This window comes from Oncorhynchus tshawytscha, linkage group LG06 (genome assembly GCF_018296145.1).
Source record: "Oncorhynchus tshawytscha isolate Ot180627B linkage group LG06, Otsh_v2.0, whole genome shotgun sequence".
NCBI classification, from domain to species: Eukaryota; Metazoa; Chordata; class Actinopteri; order Salmoniformes; family Salmonidae; genus Oncorhynchus; species Oncorhynchus tshawytscha.
Window position 1 is genome coordinate 5,113,178 of NC_056434.1, and position 25,189 is coordinate 5,138,366.

General features: G+C 42.2%; 1 protein-coding gene across 1 annotated transcript; it reads right to left on the bottom strand.

The window, feature by feature from the left end:
* Positions 1 to 608: 608 nt before the first annotated feature.
* On the bottom strand, positions 609 to 23,257 carry LOC112236275 (cysteine protease ATG4B-like). The gene is made up of 14 exons (XM_042323680.1): positions 23,179 to 23,257; positions 22,284 to 22,385; positions 20,472 to 20,543; positions 20,143 to 20,241; positions 19,778 to 19,879; positions 19,486 to 19,499; positions 18,354 to 18,546; positions 8,488 to 8,690; positions 8,215 to 8,293; positions 6,971 to 7,116; positions 3,452 to 3,508; positions 2,067 to 2,163; positions 1,854 to 1,961; positions 609 to 1,643 (listed from the first exon to the last, which is right to left on the bottom strand). The coding sequence occupies exons 1-14, from the start codon at positions 23,186 to 23,188 to the stop codon at positions 1,576 to 1,578; spliced, it is 1,350 nt and encodes a 449-aa protein (XP_042179614.1). The 5' UTR covers positions 23,189 to 23,257; the 3' UTR covers positions 609 to 1,575.
* Between the last annotated feature and the right edge of the window lie 1,932 nt (positions 23,258 to 25,189).

A 25,189-nucleotide genomic window follows, 5' to 3' on the forward strand; every position in this document is an offset into this window, starting at 1 on the left:
AGGGAAAGGACTTGTTGAATATGAAGAGAGGTCAGAGAAGGGAAAGGACCTGTTGAATATGAAGAGAGGTCAGAGAAGGGAAAGGACTTGTTGAATATGAAGAGAGGTCAGAGAAGGGAAAGGACTTGTTGAATACGAAGAGAGGTCAGAGAAGGGAAAGGACTTGAATATGAAGAGAGGTCAGAGAAGGGAAAGGACTTGTTGAATATGAAGAGAGGTCAGAGAAGGGAAAGGACTTGAATATGAAGAGAGGTCAGAGAAGGGAAAGGACTTGTTGAATATGAAGAGAGGTCAGAGAAGGGAAAGGACTTGTTGAATACGAAGAGAGGTCAGAGAAGGGAAAGGACTTGAATATGAAGAGAGGTCAGAGAAGGGAAAGGACTTGAATATGAAGAGAGGTCAGAGAAGGGAAAGGACTTGTTGAATATGAAGAGAGGTCAGAGAAGGGAAAGGACTTGAATATGAAGAGAGGTCAGAGAAGGGAAAGGACTTGTTGAATATGAAGAGGATATAGGTTGTACAATATTTAAGTGTGTATAAATCAACTATTTCAAATCCTTAATTCTCTAAAGAGCACAGCCCAAAACTACTAAATGAAATGTCCAAGCTTTAACTTTTTAAATTGTATTTTCATTAACACGTTCATTCATTTTTCTTCATGTGTCATTAACAGGAAATAAATCATCTTTAAAATGACGTTCAGGACAGGGATTTTTTTTTTTAGATATAAAATGGTACTCTCAATAAAACAAATTATAATTCACAAGCAAATCTACTTTGTCTGCAAAATTTCCCTCAATCACATTTTGATTTACAATTGACATCAGTAAATACAAGTGTGGACAGAGTCAACCAAGTTCCTAAAGACATCGTTGTGTGTCAGTGTGATTCAGTTTAGGGGGAGGGGAGAGAAAGGCACCATATCACTTAAACGTGTTAAACTCAATCCACAGAGTGTCGGTTTTTCTTTTTTACGCATCTTGTAATTGATTGATTGAATTAAAAGGTCAATAATTTAGTTAAGGAACTCCCATCACCTATTTGTCTTAATTCAATATGGGGGAAAAACCTGACGCCCTCCACAGAATGAGTTTGACACCCCTGGCTTAAAGGAAATATATAATGTGTTCAGACTTAAAATGGAGAACCAATGTGAAGATGCATGTAGCACTGAATGTTTCCCGAGAGCTCCTGCTACCTGGTAACACCTCGCAGCAAGGAGTCTCCTCATTGGACACGGAGAGCACTAGCTGGTACCACCTCGCAGCAAGGAGTCTCCTCATTGGACACGGAGAGCACTAGCTGGTACCACCTCGCAGCAAGGAGTCTCCTCATTGGACACGGAGAGCACTAGCTGGTACCACCTCGCAGCAAGGAGTCTCCTCATTGGACACGGAGAGCACCAGGTGACTGACCAGAAGACAACTGTTTGACACATCACTACACCATCGGTGCCAGACTGGGCTAGTGATGTCACCAGTCATCTCCTGTCCCCTATTGGCTTCCCTTCTGATACAGAGACGAATCGTCTGGGGTTTCTGCCAGGACAGATAGTAACTGTATTCCTCCTGTTCATCACAGGGACAGGATCTCAAACTCTTCATCCTCAGAATCAAAGAACCGCTCCGACCGGTCTGAGAAATCTATAAGACGGGAGATGGAGATATTAAAATTTAGCAAACTTATCACATCAATGTCTTAAACACAATCTGTTGATACATCAAATCACATTATCTAATCTTCAACATAATGTCCCGGATTCAGGATTCAAGCACACAAAAAAAGGTGTGTTGTAGACATTTAAAATGTAACTTCCACTTGAGCCGACGCAGTTTTTAAAAATGTTATTTTACCGTGAACGCGATCTCCGCGAACGTCAGGGAAATTGCCTTTAAAAGGCGCTTTGTCGGTAGTGCAATGCGCTTGTCCACAACGCACCGCTGACTGAATCCCAGCCTCATCTGTAAAGGGAAGTAAATCACAATATCCCTTCCCCGACCCCCTCACAGGTCAAGAGAATATCTCTTCCCCGACAGGTCAAGTAGTCAGAAGTGTTTGATATTTACCCGGAGTGAGGTTGAGCACGTCTACAGAGCAGGCGAAGTGAGATGGTTGACAGTCTACCAGCTCAAACATGGGCAGGCTTCCTCTAGTGTGGGACAACTGGGGGGGGGGCACAGGTTTGAGGGGGAAAGACAGGTTAGATAATACACTCAGCACCATAGGACCCAATATTCACAGGGCCTGGCTAACTGAACCACGGCAGAACTGTCCCCTTTCTTTCTTTAGATCCCCTATTAGCAGACGCCTTACGAACCGCTAGTCTTCCTGGGATCCAGGGGAATAGGGACTAACACATCAGAAAATCAGTTGTGTCAATGTAACAGTATAACTTTCATCCGTCCCCTCGCCCCTACCTGGGCTCGAACCAGGGACCCTCTGCACACATCAACGACATTCACCCACGAAGCATCGTTACCCATCGCTCCACAAAAGCCACGGTCCTTGCAGAGCAAAGGGGAACAACTACTTCAAGGTCTCAGAGCGAGTGACGTCACCCGATTGAAACGCTATTTAGCGCGCACCAGCGCTAACTACCTAGCCATTTCACATCGGTTACATACAGTGAATTCTTTAAAAAAGGAAAGAGTCGCCCATTTTGAACGTTATATTGTTTTTTAAATGCATCTCTTGAGTGATGTTCTATCGATTCCCAGGGTCATTTCATGTTTATCTGAGCCATTGGCGTTTAAGCAGACAGAAATGATGTATGATGTAGCACTGTGATAAACGTCTCTCTCACTACACCCGGAAGTTAATAGGAATATGACTTTTAGATTGCGAAAACGTCTATCATGCATGTCAGATTACAATACTGGCCGATGTCATAACTCAGGAGAATGTTCTTTCGAATGAGCCGTTGATCAAATTTTTAGCAATATTGAAAGATTTGTAATGTTGTACTTTTTGTTGACAAAAATGTGTGCTAATGTTTGGGTTTTTGAGCTAGCGCCCAATAGACTCCAATTCACTCCTTGAAGGAGAGCGCTCTTTGTCCCAGAATCGCCCAGAATGCACTGTGCGGCCCATTGACGTAGCATGGGCAGCGTTTCCCCATCTCCTCAAAAGTACAGGTCAGACTCCACTCAGAGGCACATCGATCTGCAGGTTGAACACGGTGAGCTTGTAGACTAAATTGATAGTGCAGTTTGTTTGGCCGGTTTTACAGTTAACTAGCTACTTCACATGCTGATATTGCCTTTGGTATTGTGTGTAGCTAGCCAGCCAGCCCATAGAGAGCATTGCATTGTGGGGTTTGTAGTCTACTTGAACTGCAACATATTTCCACGACGATTTTCCATGTTGCTACCAACATTATTATAACGCAAAAAAATGAAACAAATTGTTCTCGCATAGTATTATTTATTTAATTATATTAAATACACCGTACCTTTCGGATACGCATACACCAGTCATCAAAGTCGTCCTCCGTTCTGCAGAAGAAACCCTGGTAAACATCAGAAAACAAGACAACTGTAGGATTGTCTGCTTTACTGTGTTAAAACAAGCTGTTATGGCAAAAACTAAAAACACATCTATCGAACTAGAATCATAAATAACCAACTTAGAGGCATTTAGCCATTCACTTCAAATAGTGGTCATCAGAATTAGCTTTTGCTAATGCTATCATTAGTATTTGTTAGATTTCTCACCTCTTCCTGGGGTCCCAAAAAGGGTTTAATTATTATTATTATTTTTTTTTACCTCACAACACAACAGCCTACATTGTAAATAAAACATTACACCATACAAGATATATTACTACTCTATTACAAATGTACAATATAAGATCCACAACACTTACAGTGTCTAGAGTGCTTGAGTTAGTGTCTCTTCACTTTCCGCGTTGTTCCGTGAGGCGCTACGTTTAAAGAATATATAATTTAAATCAGATTTTACTGCCCACTTGATGTGGAAGAGTTCCGTGTTGTCATGGTTCGATCCACAATATAGCAGAGGATGTAAAGCTATAACAGATGGGATTTTTCAACAACAGACTATGATCGATAATGTCAAAAGCCGCAATGAAGTCTAACAAAACAGCTCCCATAATCTTCTTATTATCGATTTCTTTCAGTCATGGAGCGGCGTTCGCCTTTGTGACCAAAATTTAAAATGAAGGCACTCCAAAAGGTTTTTTACTATCCTCCTTAATATAATTTATGTATTTCATAGTACCAGTATATTATTTTTGTTTAGTCACATCATTTCTCAATTTACAGTACGTTTGCCAATCGGCAGCCAGACTTATTTGCCGTTTCCTCGTCCTTAAATGTTTTAATTCCTCATCAATCCACGGAGATTTTGCGGTTTTTACAGTCAGTTTCTTAAAGGGATAATCAGGGATTTTAGCAATGAAGCTCTGCATCTAGAGTCAGATGAATTCGTGGATACCATCTGTATGTCTTTGTGTGAAGTTTTGAAGGAAGTTGATCATTTATTTAAATCCACTTCTAATCAGTGTAGATGAAGGGGAGGAGACAGGATTAAATAATCATTTGTAAGACCTGAGACATGGATTGTGTGTGTGTGTGTGTGCCATTCAGATTGTGTGTGTGTGTGTGTGTGTGTGCCATTCAGATTGTGTGTGTGTGTGTGTGTGTGTGCCATTCAGATTGTGTGTGTGTGTGTGTGTGTGTGTGTGTGTGTCATTAAGTGCCTTTGAACGGCACCAGTTTCTGTCAAGGACTGCAGCAGGGGAAAGAGGGCAACTACATTTTAGGAAGGTGTTCTTAATGTTTTGTACACTGTGTATTAAAGACCATTGTTTTGCTCTATAGTAGGTAAAGGGCTTCATTGCCAAAATCCCAAAGTATCCCTTTAAATGGGTTATCAGTATGTGGAAGACCCAATTAAAGGGATCGAGTACAGCGTCTGATGGCTCCTCATCACACCAATAAATACTCTATACATCTTCAACATAGGAATCCCTACAGAACCTCTTGTATGATCTCTTAGACACTACACTAGGCCCAGCCTTTGGAACGTTGAGTTCTTCTAGATGTGGCTATTATATTATGATCAATACATTCTATTGATTCGGATGCTGCTTCAGAGCAGATTTCTGCAGCATTAGTAAAGATGTGGTCAATACGTGGCTGATTTTATTCCTGTGTTGTTTGCTACTACCCTGGTAGGTTGACTGACAACAAGTTACTGTTTGAAGCTTTTTTCTTGCGTGGGCAGCTTGATGAAAACGAGTCAATATTTAGGTCACCCAGAAAATGGAGTTGTTCCTACAAGCTAAAGTATTGCTCCATCTTCTTTGACCTACATACAGTGGGGAGAACAAGTATTTGATACACTGCCGATTTTGCAGGTTTTCCAACTTACAAAGCATGTAGAGGTCTGTCATTTTTATCATAGGTACACTTCAACTGTGAGAGACGGGATCTAAAACAAAAATCCAGAAAATCACATTGTATGATTTTTAAGTAATTCATTTGCATTTTATTACATGACATAAGTATTTGATCACCTACCAACCAGTAAGAATTGCGGCTCTCACAGACCTGTTAGTTTTTCTTTAAGAGACCCTCCTGTTCTCCACTCATTACCTGTATTAACTGCACCTGTTTGAACTCGTTACCTGTATAAAAGACCTGTCCACACACTCAATCAAACAGACTCCAACCTCTCCACAATGACCAAGACCAAAGAGCTGTGTAAGGACATCAGGGATAAAATTGTAGACCTGCACAAGGCTGGGATGGGCTACAGGACAATAGGCAAGCAGCTTGGTGAGAAGGCAACAACTGTTGGTGCAATTATTAGAAAATGGAAGAAGTTCAAGATGACGGTCAATCACCCTCGGTCTGGGGCTCCATGCAAGATCTCACCTCATGGGGCATCAATGATCATGAGGAAGGTGAGGGATCAGCCCAGAACTACACGGCAGGACCTGGTCAATGACCTGAAGAGAGCTGGGGCCACAGTCTCAAAGAAAACCATTAGTAACACACTACACAGTCATGGATTAAAATCCTGCAGCGCATGCAAGGTACCCCTGCTCAAGCCAGCGCAGGTCCAGGCCCGTCTGAAGTTTGCCAATGACCATCTGGATGATCCAGAGGAGGAATGCGAGAAGGTCATGTGGTCTGATGAGACAAAAAAATAGAGCTTTTTGGTCTAAACTCCACTCGCAGTGTTTGGAGGAAGAAGAAGGATGAGTACAACCCCAAGAACACCATCCCAACCATGAAGCATGGAGGTGGAAACATCATTCTTTGGGGATGCTTTTCTGCAAAGGGGACAGGATGACTGCACCGTATTGAGGGGAGGATGGATGGGGTCTTGTATCACGAGATCTTGGCCAACAACCTCCTTCCCTCAGTAAGAGCATTGAAGATGGGTCGTGGCTGGGTCTTCCAACATGACAATGCCCCGAAACACACAGCCAGGGCAACTAAGGAGTGGCTCCGTAAGAAGCATCTCAAGGTCCTGGAGTGGCCTAGCCAGTCTCCAGACCTGAACCCAATAGAACATCTTTGGAGGGAGCTGAAAGTCCGTATTGCCCAGCGACAGCCCTGAAACCTGAAGGATCTGGAGAAGGTCTGTATGGAGGAGTGGGCCAAAATCTCTGCTGCAGTGTGTGCAAACCTGGTCAAGAACTACAGGAAACATGATCTCTGTAATTGCAAACAAAGGTTTCTGTACCAAATATTAAGTTCTGCTTTTCTGATGTATCAAATACTTATGTCATGCAATAAAATGCTAATTTATTACTTAAAAATCATACAATGTGATTTTCTGCATTTTTGTTTTAGATTCCGTCTCTCACAGTTGAAGTGTACCTATGATAAAAATTACAGACCTCTAGTAGGAAAACCTGCAAAATCGGCAGTGTATCAAATACTTGTTCTCCCCACTGTAGGTCTGGGTCTAGAGGTTCTGCCTCTGTAGTTCTTACCACTGCGACGGAGGGGTCTATTTCACAGATGTGCATGCGGCACGGCGGATGCTGACAGTGGTAAGTGTCGTCGGGGACCTGGCTGTCCTCACAGGGCTCTACCGCAGGCTGGGTGGTGTGGGGGTCCAGGTAGATCAACTCCTCTCCTAGGGGGTGATAGGATAGGGGCCATACAGTAAGGAGACCAGTCAGAAGTGAATAACAGACACACAGAGTGTACAAAACATTAGGAACACCTGCTCTTTCCATGACATAGACTGACCAGGTGAATCCAAGGTGAAAGCTATGATCCCTTATTGATAAATAAAACACCAGTCTCCACCATAAAACACCACCCATAAAACACCAGTCTCAGTGTCAACAGTGAAGAGGCGACTCCGAGATGCTGGCCTTCTTGGCCAGAGTTCCTGTCCTGTGACTGTGCTCTTTTGCCCATCTTAATCTTTTCTTTTTATTGGCCACTGAGATATGGCTTTCTTTGCAACTCTGCCTAGAAGGGCAGCATCCCGGAGTTGCCTCTTCACTGTTGACGTTGAGATTGGTGTTTTGCGAGTACTATTTAACGAAGCTGCCAGTTGAGAGGAGACTTGTGAGGAGTCTGTTTCTCAAACTAGACACTCTAATGTACTTGTCCTCTTGCTCAGTTGTGCACCGGGGCCTCCCACTCCACTTTCTATCCTGTGTTTGTCTTTCAAAAACAAGGACATTTCTAAGTGATCCCAAAACATTTGAACGGTAGTGTACACAGAATGTCTGGATATCAAAAATATGTTCCGCAAATGACAAGACTGAACAGTGTCTGTTTTTAGCTGAACGATTCAGAGAAGCTCGTAAGCAAATGTGTTTTAAGACTTTTTCAGAAGCAAATCATTTTTCTTCAGATGTAATGTTAGTGTACAGGACATACCAACATAGTCTATGAAGTAATGTTAGTGAACAAATGCCTGTTTTAAGTAATGTTAGTGAACTTTTGAAGTAACAGACATACCAACATAGCCTAAATAACAGGACATACCAACATTTGAAGTAATGTTAGTGAACTACCAGATGAAGTAATGTTAGTGAACAGGACATACCAACATATAGCCTATGAAGTAACAGGACATACCAACATATAGCCTATGAAGTAACAGGACATACCAACATATAGCCTATGAAGTAACAGGACATACCAACATATAGCCTATGAAGTAATGTTAGTGAACAGGACATACCAACATAGCCTATGAAGTAACAGGACATACCAACATAGCCTATGAAGTAATGGGCACTGTTGGGCTTCCCTCCGATGACACCCAGGGACTGGGGCAGCTGAAAGCATTGCTGTTTAGAAGAGACACAGAAAGAGAGGTAATTTATAAAAAGAGGCACTTGAGGAAAAATAGGCAATGGCTGAGCCTTTAAATAATAGCAGGTGACGTTTTGGTCATTTAACAAAATCAAACTGCCATGTGCCTCTACATGTCAATTCAATGCAATTGTGTATTATTTTGGTATGATTGGCCACTCTGTCCCACCTTCAGGGTCTCAATGTAGGCCTTGTTGATGTCACTCAGGCCCAGCCTGAGAGGGATGAGAAGGACCAGGGGCTTCCAGAGAGCCGTCTCCTCCTCAGCCAGGGCACAGGCCCCCTCCAGGCAGCCGTTATGCTTCGGCATCCACCCCGGGGGCTCTGCACACGCTGCTCCACCATAGTCCAGCCAGGGCATACACAACCGCTCTGGGTAGAAAAACAAGAATACATTTTGTGTAAATACACACACGCTCTGGGGGAGAGGAGGGGTCAAATATCATTAGTCTAGCTCACTCATCTCATAAATGGTCAATAGCCTGTTCCCATCTATAAGTACCATTAGTCTAGCTCACTCATCTCATAAATGGTCAATAGCCTGTTCCCATCTATAACTGTGATGGAGACTGGTCCATAGGTGATCCACACGATCCCGTAGGGTTACCTGGACTGCACTGACAAAACAAACATAATAAATGGGATTATGTTAACTGTTACTCTTAACGTTGATGCCCCAGTCTTTAACCACATGCTCTATACATTGATGAGGCATAGTGGTAATGATGCATGATAATGATAGCGGTAATGATAATGGCAGCTGTAAAGATGAATGCTAATGGCAACGATAGTGGTAATGATGAATAATTATGGTAATGGTAATGATGAACGATAATGATAGTGGTAATGATAGCGGCAACGATGAATGATAATGGTAACGATAATGATAGCGGCAATGACGAACGGCAATGGTAATGATGGATGATAATGGTAACAATAGTGGTAATGAATGATAATGGTAATGATAGCGGTAATGATGAATGACGAACGATAATGATAGTGGCAATGATAGTGGCAACGATGAATGATACCGGTAATAGTAGTGGTAATGATGGATGATAACGGTAATGATAGTGGTAATGATGAATGATAATGGCAATGATGAATGGTAAAGATAATGATAGTGGTAATGATGAATGATAATGGTAATGATGAATGGTAACAATAATGATAGCGGTAAAGATGAACAGTAATGGTAATGATGGATGATAACGGTAACGACAGTGGTAATGATGAATGATAATGGTAATGATAGCGGCAATGATGAACGATAATGATAGCGGTAACGATAGTGGTAATGATGAATGATAATGGCAACGATGAATGGTCACGATAATGATAGTGGTAATGATGAACAGTAATGGTAATGATGGACGATAATGGTAACGGTAGTGCTAATGATGAATGATAATGGTGTGATAGTGGCAATGATCAACGATAATGGTAGTGGCAATGATGAATAATAATGGTAATGGTAGCGGCAACGATGAATGACAACGATAATGATAATGATAGCGGCAACGATAATGATGGTTGTAATGATGAATGATAATGGGAATGATGAATGATAACGGTAACAGTAATGATAACGGTAACGATAGCGGTAACGATAGTGGTAACGATGAACTATAATGATAGCGGCAATGATGAACGATAATGGTAATGACAGTGGTAATGATGAATGATAACGATAGGGGTAATGATGAATGATAATGGTAATGATAGTGGTAACGATGAACAATAATGATAGTGGTAATGATTAATGATAGTGGTAATGATAATGGTAATGATAGTGGTAATGATGAAGTACCCAGTGGTCTAGTAATAGTTTATTAGGTGAGGGAGCACTACAAAATAAATGTAAAATGAGTCATAATTTCCTCAGTTTGTTCCCGACAGATATATCCTATTGAATAGCCTATCATCATATAGAACAGATGTATCCTATTGAAAAGCCTATCATCATATAGAACAGAACAGATATATCCTATTGAAAAGCCTATCATCATATGGAACAGATGTATCCTATTGAATAGCCTATCATCATATAGAACAGATGTATCCTATTGAAAAGCCTATCATCATATAGAACAGAACAGATATATTCTATTGAAAAGCCTATCATCATATAGAACAGATGTATCCTATTGAAAAGCCTATCATCATATAGAACAGATGTATCCTATTGAAAAGCCTATCATCATGTTTCTAGCTCCAACAGTGCAGTAATATCTAACTAAATGCTTGTGTTCCTAGCTCCAACAGTGCAGTAATATCTAACTAAATGCTTGTGTTTCTAGCTCCAACAGTGCAGTAATATCTAACTAAATGCTTGTGTTCCTAGCTCCAACAGTGCAGTAATATCTAACTAAATGCTTGTGTTCCTAGCTCCAACAGTGCAGTAATATCTAACTAAATGCTTGTGTTCCTAGCTCCAACAGTGCAGTAATATCTAACTAAATGCTTGTGTTTCTAGCTCCAACAGTGCAGTATTATCTAACTAAATGCTTGTGTTCCTAGCTCCAACAGTAATATCTAACTAAATGCTTGTGTTTCTAGCTCCAACAGTACAGTAGTATCTAACTAAATGCTTGTGTTTCTAGCTCCAACAGTACAGTAATATCTAACTAAATGCTTGTGTTTCTAGCTCCAACAGTACAGTAGTATCTAACTAAATGCTTGTGTTCCTAGCTCCAACAGTACAGTAATATCTAACTAAATGCTTGTGTTTCTAGCTCCAACAGTGCAGTAGTATCTAACTAAATGCTTGTGTTCCTAGCTCCAACAGTGCAGTAATATCTAACTAAATGCTTGTGTTTCTAGCTCTAACAGTACAGTAATATCTAACTAAATGCTTGTGTTCCTAGCTCCAACAGTACAGTAATATCTAACTAAATGCTTGTGTTCCTAGCTCCAACAGTGCAGTAATATCTAACTAAATGCTTGTGTTCCTAGCTCCAACAGTACAGTAGTATCTAACTAAATGCTTGTGTTCCTAGCTCCAACAGTACAGTAATATCTAACTAAATGCTTGTGTTCCTAGCTCCAACAGTACAGTAATATCTAACTAAATGCTTGTGTTCCTAGCTCCAACAGTACAGTAATATCTAACTAAATGCTTGTGTTCCTAGCTCCAACAGTGCAGTAGTATCTAACTAAATGCTTGTGTTCCTAGCTCCAACAGTACAGTAATATCTAACTAAATGCTTGTGTTCTAGCTCCAACAGTGCAGTAATATCTAACTAAATGCTTGTGTTCCTAGCTCCAACAGTGCAGTGGTATCTAACTAAATGCTTTTGTTTCTAGCTCCAACAGTACAGTAATATCTAACTAAATGCTTTTGTTTCCTAGCTCCAACAGTGCAGTAATATCTAACTAAATGCTTGTGTTTCTAGCTCCAACAGTGCAGTAATATCTAACTAAATGCTTGTGTTCCTAGCTCCAACAGTGCAGTAATATCTAACTAAATGCTTGTGTTTCTAGCTCCAACAGTGCAGTAATATCTAACTAAATGCTTGTGTTTCTAGCTCCAACAGTACAGTATCTAACAACTCACAACAATACACACAAATCTAAAAGTAAAATAATGGAATTAAGAAACATAAATATTAGGACGAGCAGTGTCAGTGGCATTCAGTAAAATAGAGTAGAATAGAATACAGTATATACATATGAGTAAAGCAGGGGTGGCAGCGTAGCCTAGTGGTTAGAGCATTGGACTAGTAACCGAAAGATTGCAAGATTGAATCCCCGAGCTGACAAGGTACAAATCTGTCGTTCTGCCCCTGAACAAGGCAGTTAACCCACTGTTCCTAGGCCGCAATTGAAAATAAGATATGACTTGCCTAGTTAAATAAAAGGTCAAATAAAAATGAGTATAGCAGTATGTAAACATTATTAAAAGTAACTAGCGTTCCATTATTAAAGTGGTCAGTGATTCCAAGTCTATGGCAGTTGCCTCTAAGGTGCAGGGTTGAGTAACCGGGTGGTAGCCAGATAGTGATGGCTATTTAACAGTCTGATGACCTTGATAGAAGCTGTTTTTCAGTCTCACGGTCCCAGCTTTGATGCACCTGCACGGACCTCATCCTCTGGGTGATAGCGGGGTGAACAGGCCGTGGCTCGGGTGGTTGATGTCCTTGATGACCCTTTGGCCTTCCTGTGACATCGGGTGGTGTAGGTGTCATAGAGGGCAGGTAGTTTGCTCCCGGTGATGCGTTGGGCAGACCTCACTACCCTCTGGAGAGCCCTGCGATTGCGGGCGGTGCAGTTGCCGTTCCAGACGGTGATACAACCCGACAGGATGCTCTCAATTGTACATCTGTAAATGTTTGTGAGGGTCTTTGGGGCCAAGACAAATTTCTTCAGCCTCCTGAGGTTGAAGAGGTGCTGTTGTGCCTTCTTCACCACGCTGTCTGTGTGGGTGGACCATTTCAGTTTGTCGCAGATGTGCACGCCGAGGAACTTGAAGCTTTCCACCTTCTCCACCACAGTCCCTTCGAGGTGGATAGGGGGTGCTCCCTCTGCTGTTTCCTCAAGTCCATGATCAGCGCCTTCATTTTGTTGTCATTGTTGGTAATCAGGCCTACTATGGTTGTCGTCTGCAAACTTGATAATTGAGTTGGAGACGTGCATGGCCACGCAGTCATGAGTGAACAGGAGGGGACTGAGCATGCACCCTTGTGGGGCCCGAGCATAAACACTTGTGGGGCCCCTGTGTTAAGGATCAGTGAAGTGGTGTTGTTTCCTACCTTCACCACCTGGGAGCGGCCCGTTAGGAAGTCCAGGACCCAGTTGCACAGGGTGGGGTTGAGACCCAGGGCCTCGAGCTTAATGACAAGCTTGGAGGGTAATATAGTGCTGAAGGTTGAGCTATAGTCAATGAACAGCATTCTTACATAGGTATTCCTCTTGTCCGGATGGGATAGGGCCGTGTGCAGTGCAATGGCGATTGCATCGTCTGTGGATCTATTGGGGCGGTAAGCAAATGGAAGTGGGTCTAGGGTGTCAGGTAAGGTGGAGGTGATATGATCCTTAACTAGACTCTCAAAGCACTTCATGATGACAGAAGTGAGGGCTACAAGACTGTAGTCGTTTATTTCAGTTACCTTTGCTTTCTTGGCTACAGGAACAATGGTGGCCCTCTTGAAGCATGTGGGGACAGCAGACTGGGACAGGGAGAGATTGAATATGTCCGTAAACACTCCAGCCAGCTGGTCTGCGCCGGCAGCCTGGCAAGGGTTAACACGCTTAAAATGTCTTACTTATGTCGGCCACGGAGAATGAGAGCCCACAGTCCTTGGGAGGGGGCCGCGTCGATGGCACTGTGTTATCCTCGAAGCGGGCGAAGAAGGGGTTTAGCTTGTCCGGGAGCAAGACATTGGTGTCCGCAACGTGGCTGGTTTTCCCATTGTAATGTGTGATTTTTGTGTAGACACTGCCACATACATCTCGTGTCTGAGCCGTTGAATTCCGATTCCACTTTGTCTACAGTCCTTGGTTGCAGGCCGCGTCTGCGCACTGTGTCGTCCTCAAAGCGGGCGAAGAAGGTGTTTAGCTTGTCCGGAACCAAGACGTCGGTGTCCGGGACGTGGCTGATTTTCCCTTTGTGGTTGGTTTTCCCTTTGATTGTCTGTAGACCCTGTAGACGTCTCATGTCTGAGCTGTTGAATTCCGATTCCACTTTGTCTCTATACTGACGTTTTGCCTGTTTGATTGCCGTACGGAGGGAACAACTACACTGTTTTTTTATTTTATTCGGCCATATTCCCAGTCACCTTGCCATGGTTAAATGCGGTGGTTCGCACTTTCAGTTTAGCGTGAATGCTGCCATCTGTCCACGGTTTCTGGTTTGGGTAGGTTTTAATAGTCACAGTGGGAACAACATCCTCTTATACACTTCCAGATGAACTCAGTCTCTGTGTATACATTCAATGTTATTCTCTGAGGCTACCCGGAATATATCCCAGTCCGCGTGATCAAAACAATCTTGAAGCATGGATTCCGATTGGTCAGACCAGCACTGAATAGACCTTAACATGGGTACTTTCTGTTTGAGTTTCTGCCTATAGGAAGGGAGGAGCAAAAATGGAGTTGTGATCTGATTTGCCGAAGGGAAATACCCAGTGGTGTAGTGCTATTTGCACACTGTAATAGTGAAAATATCAAAACTATGAAATAACACATATGGAATCATGTTGTAACCAAAAAAAGTGTTAAACAAATGAAAATATATTATAGATTCTTCAAAGTAGCCACTCTTTGCACACTCTTGGCATTCTCCCAACCGGCTACACCTGGAATGCTTTTAAAAGAGTCGTGAAGTTCCCACATATGCTGAGCACTTGTTGGCTGCTTTTCCTTCACTCTGTGGTCCAACTCATCCCAAACCATCTCAATTGGGTTGAGGTCAGGTGATTGTGGAGGCCAGGTCATCTGATGCAGCACTCCATTACTCTCATTCTTGGTCAAATAGCCTTTACACAGCCTGGAGGTGTGTTGGGTCATTGTCCTGTTGAAAAATAAATTATAATCCCACTAAGCGCAAATCAGAATGCATGGTGTAATGCTGCAGAATGCTGTGGTAGCCATGCTGGTTAAGTGTGCCTTGAATTCTAAATAAAACACTGTCAATGCCACCAGCAAAGCACCCCCACACCATAACACCTCCTCCTCCATGCTTCACGTGTGGTTCCCACCTTGCGGAGGTCATCCGTTCACTTACTCTGTCTCACAAAGACACGGCGGTTGGAAAGAAAAATCTCAAATTGTGACTCATCAGACCAAAGGACAGATTTCCACCAGTCTAATGTCCTTTGCTCGTATTTCTTGGCCCAAGCAAGCCTCTTCTTGTTATTGGTGTCCTTTAGTTGTGGTTTCTTTGCAACAATGCAACCATGAAGGCCTGATTCACGCCGTCTCCTCTGAACAGTTGATGTCGACATGTCTCTGTTACTGTAATGAACGTCTCCTCTGCAGCAGAGGGAACTCTGGGTCTTCCTTTCCTGTGGCGGTTTTCATGAGAGCCAGTTTCATCATAGCACTTGATGTTTTTTTTTGGTTTTATTTCTTTTAATTTATTTGCATAGATTAAATTAAACAAATTCATCAAGTTGTGGACATAAATCATTACTGTGTAGAATTACAGGAAATGTCTTTTAAAACAGACATAAAAATAAATATGTTGGTGTGGTGTATTCATGCATCTCAAACTAGAACCTAAATGCCTTACGACCTCCAACTTGACCAATCTAGAAACAGGTCATGCATCATTCTCAACCAATAGCGGCTAAATATCCCAAGCAGGGCTACACCAACTTCCAGATAGGGTCAGGCTCCACGCTGGTTTGGGTGTCGCCGTAACCAAGTGGTCACATTTCATTCCGGGTTCCACTGAGCAAGAGGGGGTCTGTGGAGTTTTATGAATATCAAGGCAGACACATGGTGAATATAGATTTTTTTTTTTTTTTTCAACTTTCTGATTGGCCAAAGAGGTCAAGCCTTTGCCTCTGCAGTGGACAGATGTAGCCTATAGTTCAACATTCTCGCAGAGAGAGAGAAGAAACCATCATTAACCCTCTAGACTACTGTACAGAGAGAGAAGAAACCATTAACCCTCTAGACTGCTGTACAGAGAGCGAAGAAACCATCATTAACCTCTAGACTGCTGTACATAGAGAGAAGAAGACATCATTAACCTCTAGACTGCTGTACAGAGAGAGAAGACATCATTAACCTCTAGTCTGCTGTACAGAGAGAGAAGAAGACATCATTAACCCTCTAGACTGCTGTACAGAGAGAGAAGAAGACATCATTAACCTCTAGACTGCTGTACAGAGAGAGAAGAAGACATCATTAACCTCTAGACTGCTGTACATAGAGAGAAGAAGACATCATTAACCTCTAGACTGCTGTACATAGAGAGAAGAAGACATCATTAACCCTCTAGACTGCTGTACAGAGAGAGAAGAATCATTAACCTCTAGACTGCTGTAACATCATTAACCTCTAGACTGCTGTACAGAGAGAGAAGAAGACATCATTAACCCTCTAGACTGCTGTACAGAGAGAGAAGAAGACATCATTAACCCTCTAGACTGCTGTACATAGAGAGAAGAAGACATCATTAACCTCTAGACTGCTGTACAGAGAGAGAAGAAGACATCATTAACCTCTAGGCTGCTGTACATAGAGAGAAGAAGACATCATTAACCTCTAGACTGCTGTACAGAGAGAGAAGAAGACATCATTAACCTCTAGACTGCTGTACAGAGAGAGAAGAAGACATCATTAACCTCTAGACTGCTGTACAGAGAGAGAAGAAGACATCATTAACCCTCTAGACTGCTGTACAGAGAGAGAAGAAGACATCATTAACCTCTAGACTGCTGTACAGAGAGAGAAGACATCATTAACCTCTAGTCTGCTGTACAGAGAGAGAAGAAGACATCATTAACCCTCTAGACTGCTGTACAGAGAGAGAAGAAGACATCATTAACCCTCTAGACTGCTGTACATAGAGAGAAGACATCATTAACCCTCTAGACTGCTGTACAGAGAGAGAAGAAGACATCATTAACCCTCTAGACTGCTGTACAGAGAGAGAAGAAGACATCATTAACCTCTAGGCTGCTGTACATAGAGAGAATAAGACATCATTAACCTCTAGGCTGCTGTACATAGAGAGAAGAAGACATCATTAACCTCTAGACTGCTGTACAGAGAGAGAAGAAGACATCATTAACCTCTAGACTGCTGTACAGAGAGAGAAGAAGACATCATTAACCCTCTAGACTGCTGTACAGAGAGAGAAGAAGACATCATTAACCCTCTAGACTGCTGTACAGAGAGAGAAGAAGACATCATTAACCTCTAGACTGCTGTACAGAGAGAGAAGACATCATTAACCTCTAGACTGCTGTACATAGAGAGAAGAAGACATCATTAACCCTCTAGACTGCCGTACATAGAGAGAAGACATCATTAACCTCTAGGCTGCTGTACAGATTTCAGGGTTTGTCATTCTATCGTTTTTCATTGAATTTTAGTGGTAATTCATTATAATTGATCAGAATTGTTTTTTACCAGCTCTGTGTCTTCTCAGATTGAAAAAGGTGACATCATTAACCCTAGACTGCTGTACATAGAAGAACCAGACATCATTAACCCTAGACTGCTGTACAGAGAGAGAAAAACATCATTAACCCTTAGACTGCTGTAATATTGAGTTGACATCATTAACCCTTCTGCCCTCAGAACATCCTTAACAATTCATCAGGGCATAGACATCTTATAAGGTGTTGAGAAAGACATCATTAACCTCTAGGGATGCTGGTCCATTTCAGGGTTTGTCATTCTATGATTTTTCATTGAATTTTAGTGTAATTGGCTGGAATTGTCCTTTGGGTTTTGGACCAGCTCTGTGTCTTCACAGATTGAAACTGGTGAGTGTGAAAAACCCCCAGCAGCACGTCACCCTGCAGTTCTTGACACAAACCGGTGCACCTGGTACCTACTACCATACCCCCTTCAAAGGCACCTACTACCATACCCTCAATTCAAAGGCACCTAGACTCATAAGGTGTTGAAAGTGTTCACCAGGGATGCTGGCCCATGTTGACTCAATGCACCTACAGTTGTGTCAAGTTGGCTGGATGTCCTTTGGGTGGTGGACCATTCTTGATACCCAGGAAACTGGCACCTACCCAGCCAGTTCTTGACAAAACCGGCACCTGGTACCTACTACCATACCCCGTTCAAAGGCACTTAAATATTTTGTCTTGCCCCATTCACCCTCTGAATGGCACACATACACAATCCATGTCTCAATTGTCTCAAGGCTTAAACATGATATGTAACCCGTCTCCTCCTCTTCATCTACACTGATTGAAGTGGATTGATCAAGTGACATCAATAAGGGATCATATCTTTCACCGGGTCAGTCTGTGTCATGGAATGTTTTTTTACACTCAGTGAATGTTCTGTTGATATGCACAGTGGTAATGATGAAGTATCATGACTGTGTTCACTACTCACTGATCTCCTCCATCACCACGGTGTTGTCCATAGCAACATGTACCGCCAGACGACTCCACGAGTCAAACACAGTTAGTTTCCTGAGGGCAAGACGGACAATATTCAACACAGTTAGTTTCCTGAGGGCAAGACGGACAATATTCAACACAGTTTCCTGAGGGCAAGACGGACAATATTCAACACAGGTTAGTTTTTAGATGATGACCGTAAACACTAAGGGCCTGATTTCCTGACATGGGTTAAGACAGGGGTTAAGACAGGGGTTAAGACAGGGGTTAAGACAGGTCCTGAACTAATTCTTCATTGAGCATGATTTTTATTTTTTATCCAGGACTAGTCTTAAAATCAGGCTGAAAGTGTACAGTCATAATCTAGTAACTAGATGATCATCTAGAGATACCCTCCTGGTTGGAGTTAAAACCTACAGGAGGGTATCTCTCCAGGAACAGGGTTAGAGTTAAAACCTACAGGATGGTATCTCTCCAGGAACAGGGTTGGAGTTAAAACCTACAGGAGGGTATCTCTCCAGGAACAGGGTTAGAGTTAAAACCTACAGGATGGTATCTCTCCAGGAACAGGGTTGGAGTTAAAACCTACAGGATGGTATCTCTCCAGGAACAGGGTTAGAGTTAAAACCTACAGGATGGTATCTCTCCAGGAACAGGGTTGGAGTTAAAACCTACAGGAGGGTATCTCTCCAGGAACAGGGTTGGAGTTAAAACCTACAGCAGGGTGTCTCTCCAGGAACAGGGTTGGAGTTAAAACCACTGTACAGGAGGCCACTGTGTATCTCTGGCCAGGAACAGGGCTGCAGTACACAGACAACTGGAGTTAAAATCTGGGCTGCACAGCAGGGTGTCTCCTAATAATGATCCAGGAACAGGGTTGATGTCATCTGGGCTGTAGAGCCATCTGATCTAGAGACCATCCTAATAATGATGTCATCTGGGCTGAGCTCACTGTACTTACTTCAGTGCCATCCTGATGCCACTGTGTTGCAGTCCAGACAACTGGCCTATAGTGCTTCCCCTCCCGATCCCATCTGGGCTGCAGTACACAGACAACTGATGTTAGTGCCATCCTAATAATGATGTCATCTGGGCTGTAGTACACAGATGTTTTATCCTAATAATGATGTCATCTGGGCTGCAGTACACAGACAACTGATGTTAGTTGATAAAGACAAAGACGCTGTTATACCAATAAAGATAAAGATGACCGACTTGTTCTGTGACTATATTTGTCATATTGTAGTAGGTGGTCAGAAACACACTATTATTGTAAGAAATACCACCCATTTCTAAAAAATAAAGTATGACTGAATCAGTGCATCATTGTTATGAGATTACAAATCAAAGGAAACACTATTTTCCAAGAAACTAATAAAGTAGTTTAAATTGAATTAATTACAAGTCAGTATTCACCAATTTGATGTAAAGAATAGTAGCTGTCTTTCTTGTCAAGGAAGGCGTTGAGGATACTGATGTACTGTCCTCTCTGAGGCTGGCCTCTCACCCATCTCCAGTCTGCTTAACAAAAACACCATTATCATCTGCTGTGTGAAACAACTGCTCTATTGAACGGAGTACTCTAGTACAGTGCAATAAGAGATATGTACCACACAGTGACAGAGATCATTCAGAAGGGGCAAATACATCTTGAATAATAGAAGCTAACGTTGAAGGAGGGGGGTAATAGAAGCTAACGTTGAAGGGTACGCGTAATACCACTAGCTGTATTCTTCAGGGAGCAGAAGACGCTAAAGAATTAGTAAAGCAGTCAACCTTACCTCGGCCTAGATGCCTGCAGACCAGGGCCTCGCCTAGGATCATCTGTCCACATCGCAGCATGCAGCCCCAGCCTGTGTCGGACGTAGGCCCTGTCCCTCCTGGAACACATTGAAACAATCTGCACCTCATAGGCTAATCTTATTGGCGTATACAATCAAAAATGACCTTGGTTTACTCTGTGGCTAGCTACAGAAGGATTGGGCTACTCACCAATCAAAAATGACCTTGGTTTACTCTGTGGCTAGCTACAGAAGGATTGGGCTACTCACCAATCAAAAATGACCTTGGTTTCCTCTGTGGCTAGCTACAGAAGGATTGGGCTACTCACCAATGGGCGGGAAGTTTTTTCTGTAGGTGAACCACAGTCGTGAAGTGACATCTGAAAGAATGTCTTCCTTTTCTGGATAAAACAAAAGACAATGAGTTAGCTAAGAAGTATGACTTTTGTTATAGCCTGGTTGCCCGTCTCTATTCAGCTATTCCTCGGCACTCGTGTCATGTGCCAAAGAGACTGGCCTTTCGGGAAAACCATCAAATTAACATTCTATCATCATGGAACTCCAGAATATCAGACGATTTGATAACCCTCACAGCTATCATTCAATCACAATGTTTATGCAAATTAGACGGATAGGAACACATTCTAACTTAATTCATGAATTTGATAGGAAAATATTCTAACATTGGGCATTCTGAGATACAGTGATGAGATCCTGAGGCCCATTCTCTTGCCATTCATCCTCTGCCATCACCTCATGTTTCAGCATGATAATGCACGGCCCCATCTGTACACAATTCCTGGAAGCTGAAAATGTCTCAGTTCTTCCATGGCCTGTATACTCAGACATGTCACTCATTGAGAATGTTTGGGATGCTCTGGATCGACGTGCACGACAGCGTGCTCCAGTTCCCGCCAATATCCAGCAACTTTGCACAGCCATTGAAAAGGAGTGGGAACAACATTCCACCATCAACAGCCTGATCAACTCTATGTGAAGGAGATGTGTTGTGCTGCATGAGGCAATTGGTGGTCACACCAGATACTGACTGGTTTTCTGGTCCACGCCCCTCCTTTTTTTAAAAGTATCTGTGACCAACAGATGCATATCTGTATTCCCAGTCATGTGAAATCAATAGACTGGAGCCTAACTAATTTATTTCAATTGACTGATTTCCTTAGATGAACTATAACTCAGTAAAATCTTTGAAATTGCATGTTATGTTTATATTTTTTGTTCAGAATATATTGTCACTTCTGGCACATGCATTGGGCTAGGCTACTGGTTCAATAGCTATAAGAGGCATAGAGAGAGGATGGAAGAGAGAGCTAAGTGGAGAGGCATGGCTGGTCAAAGGAACAGTGAAGACAGAGATGTGTAAGTCAGAAGTTAATTCCCCCGACCCCCCTGGCCTGGCTTACTACATTGAGTTTACAACCACCACCTGTGCCAGATATTTGTCAGTTTAATTAAAATGTGCAATAAAATTTTTTAATTTAAATTAAAATAAAAACCTGGCTGTTGACGTAGGCAAATCCCAGATTCCCCAACTGAGCTCAAGTTTTGGAAATTGCAAGTTCACTTTCTCCCCCATAAACACTTAAGTGCCAGCAGCTCACATCAGCAGGATGGCGAGCCTCTTTCATTAGGAGGTACATCTACCGTGGATAGCTAAAATAATAACGATGATCCCATTACGTTCATTTTAAACATTAGGCCTATGGGGACACCATACATTTGGCAGCCAAGCACAAGTGATCAGTGTAGCCTTTAAAATCGTCTAGACATGTTGAAATATCTTCATGCCTAGAATAAAAACCATTAAACTGCATATTGAACCTTGAGATGAAAGGACAGTCTCTTTAGCAAATGACCGGAGTGGAATGTTAGCTTAAAAAAAGACTGGTTCTCAGATTAGCCTTTTGCTGGGGGCAGTATTTATATATATATATATATATATATATTTATATACTTTATATACCATCTATGTAGATAGATCTGTGATAGATCTATGTGTTTATTCTGTAGGCCTATACTTCTGCATTTACATTATGACTAATGGAATCATTTCATATTTCACAGTAACGTGACGAGGACACAAGAAGAACACACAACCTAGCTGATCCGATGTATCCAATTACCTGTGAGTGCGTTGAATTCTTTCCCCAAGATCCACACTGGCTCTGAGGTCTCTGGAAAATCTTCAAACTCTCCAAAGCCAAGTGTGTCGTACGTGAGAGTAGCTGGAATATATAAGTACATTTGATTCAGAACAACTTGTACACCACACACACACACACACACACACACACACACACACACACACACACACACACACACACACACACACACACACACACACACACACACACCAGGGATCCCTATTTGAACAAGGAATCATTCATGATCAGATGTTGTCGTCTTCATACAGAATGACCACTGTGATAGTTGATTGTATATTGATTTAAATAACATTGGGATTATTAGCTATGGTCCAAGCACTTTCAAAATGGCAAAACAGACTCATTCACTGCAGTTTGACAGCTGAACTAGCTAGCTGGCTGGCTGGCCCGGTTTGCGACAGAGAATGACATTGCAAATACATTTATTTGGCTTGTTAGCTATGTGACCATCACTTTCAGCAGGTATTGGTAGATAGCTAACTAGTGACACTGAACAATCCGGTTCGTTTATATTGGACCTGGTTCTGCTCGCCTACTGGATGTTTTCAGCCCTAAATACACCGAGTGCTTGTTTAACTAGACTAATAATAGTTTAGTCTGTCTGTCTGGATGGGTTGATTGCAATGACTGGTTGATAGCTAACGTTAACTGGCTAGCTAGCTAGCTACTGACTATTCTTTATTCACATTCAACATATATGTAACATTTAAACCTCAACTGATGTACAAATTGAAATCCTGTACGAAATATAGTAATCTACAAGTGTCTTGCTTTTGTTCAGACGCTGGCTAATATACAAAACAAACAAAAAAAAACGTTCAGATCCTTGATTTTCTTGAAAAAGACTTCCTACCTGCATCCATCCCGACATAATGTGTTGTTGATCTGTCCAAACAGGCAGAAACATCATTCGACCAATAAGAAATCAATACAGCAGATTTTTTTTTCTTCTATTTAAGTATCCAATCGGAGTTTCTGCTCTGGGCGGGGCAAATATTTTTTCGTCCAATAAGAATCCATTGATGGCTTCCCTAAACGCGTAACGTTTCCGTAGATCTGTTGGTGTTGTTGATAGAATGGACGGAATGCGATTCAACGTGGTTTCTTGCCACACATAGGATGTAGATCAGCGAAACCAGGCAAACTGACTGCCACCCACAACCCAGGTAAACAGGATGTCAGAGAAGAGAATACTTTGTCTAACGTGTTTGTCCCACTGAGGTATAATTATGCTATAATGCCCGAGGAGGTGTAGTATATGGCCAATATACCAGGGCTGTTCTTATGCACGACACAAGGTGGAGTTCCTGGACACAGCCCTTAGCTGTGGTATACTGGTTATATACCACAACCCCCCCGAGGTGCCTTGTTACTATTATAAACTGGTTACCCATGTAATTAGAACAGTAAAAAAATACAATTGTCATAAGTGATAATGCCCTCGAAGCCGGTGTTTGGACGATATATTGGCACGGGTGTTGTTCGGCCCGAGATCGAAGTCGGAAGTCCAGCAAACTGTGCCAATATATGTTCCAAACACCGTTTTCGAGGGCATTATCACTTTTATAGAGCGGGAACCCAACATATTCAAATAATGATTGACATATTTTAATATAAAAATATTATTTTGATTAATTAATTTATACTAGTTCATCCTTCCACAATATATAGACCCTGACACAAATCTAGGGTTGCTTAGAGACGCTACTCAGTCGTTAAGTATGTTGGTTCTGTATCTATGGACGCGACCGAGTCGTTAAGTATGTTGGTTCTGTATCTATGGACACGACTCAGTCGTTAAGTATGTTGGTTCTGTATCTATGGACACGACTCAGTCGTTAAGTATGTTGGTTCTGTATCTATGGACACGACTCAGTCGTTAAGTATGTTGGTTCTGTATCTATGGACACGACTCAGTCGTTAAGTATGTTGGTTCTGTATCTATGGACACGACTCAGTCGTTCAGTATGTTGGTTCTGTATCTATGGACACGACTCAGTCGTTCAGTATGTTGGTTCTGTATCTATGGACACGACTCAGTCGTTAAGTATGTTGGTTCTGTATCTATGGACGCGACTCAGTTGTTCAGTATGTTGGTTCTGTATCTATGGACACGACTCAGTCGTTCAGTATGTTGGTTCTGTATCTATGGACACGACTCAGTCGTTAAGTATGTTGGTTCTGTATCTATGGACACGACTCAGTCGTTAAGTATGTTGGTTCTGTATCTATGGACACGACTCAGTCGTTAAGTATGTTGGTTCTGTATCTATGGACACGACTCAGTCGTTCAGTATGTTGGTTCTGTATCTATGGACACGACTCAGTCGTTAAGTATGTTGGTTCTGTATCTATGGACACGACTCAGTCGTTCAGTATGTTGGTTCTGTATCTATGGACGCGACTCAGTCGTTCAGTATGTTGGTTCTGTATCTATGGACACGACTCAGTCGTTCAGTATGTTGGTTCTGTATCTATGGACACGACTCAGTCGTTCAGTATGTTGGTTCTGTATCTATGGACACGACTCAGTCGTTAAGTATGTTGGTTCTGTATCTATGGACGCGACTCAGTCGTTAAGTATGTTGGTTCTGTATCTATGGACGCGACTCAGTCGTTAAGTATGTTGGTTCTGTATCTATGGACACGACTCAGTCGTTAAGTATGTTGGTTCTGTATCTATGGACACGACTCAGTCGTTAAGTATGTTGGTTCTGTATCTATGGACGCGACTCAGTCGTTAAGTATGTTGGTTCTGTATCTATGGACGCGACTCAGTCGTTAAGTATGTTGGTTCTGTATCTATGGACACGACTCAGTCGTTAAGTATGTTGGTTCTGTATCTATGGACACGACTCAGTCGT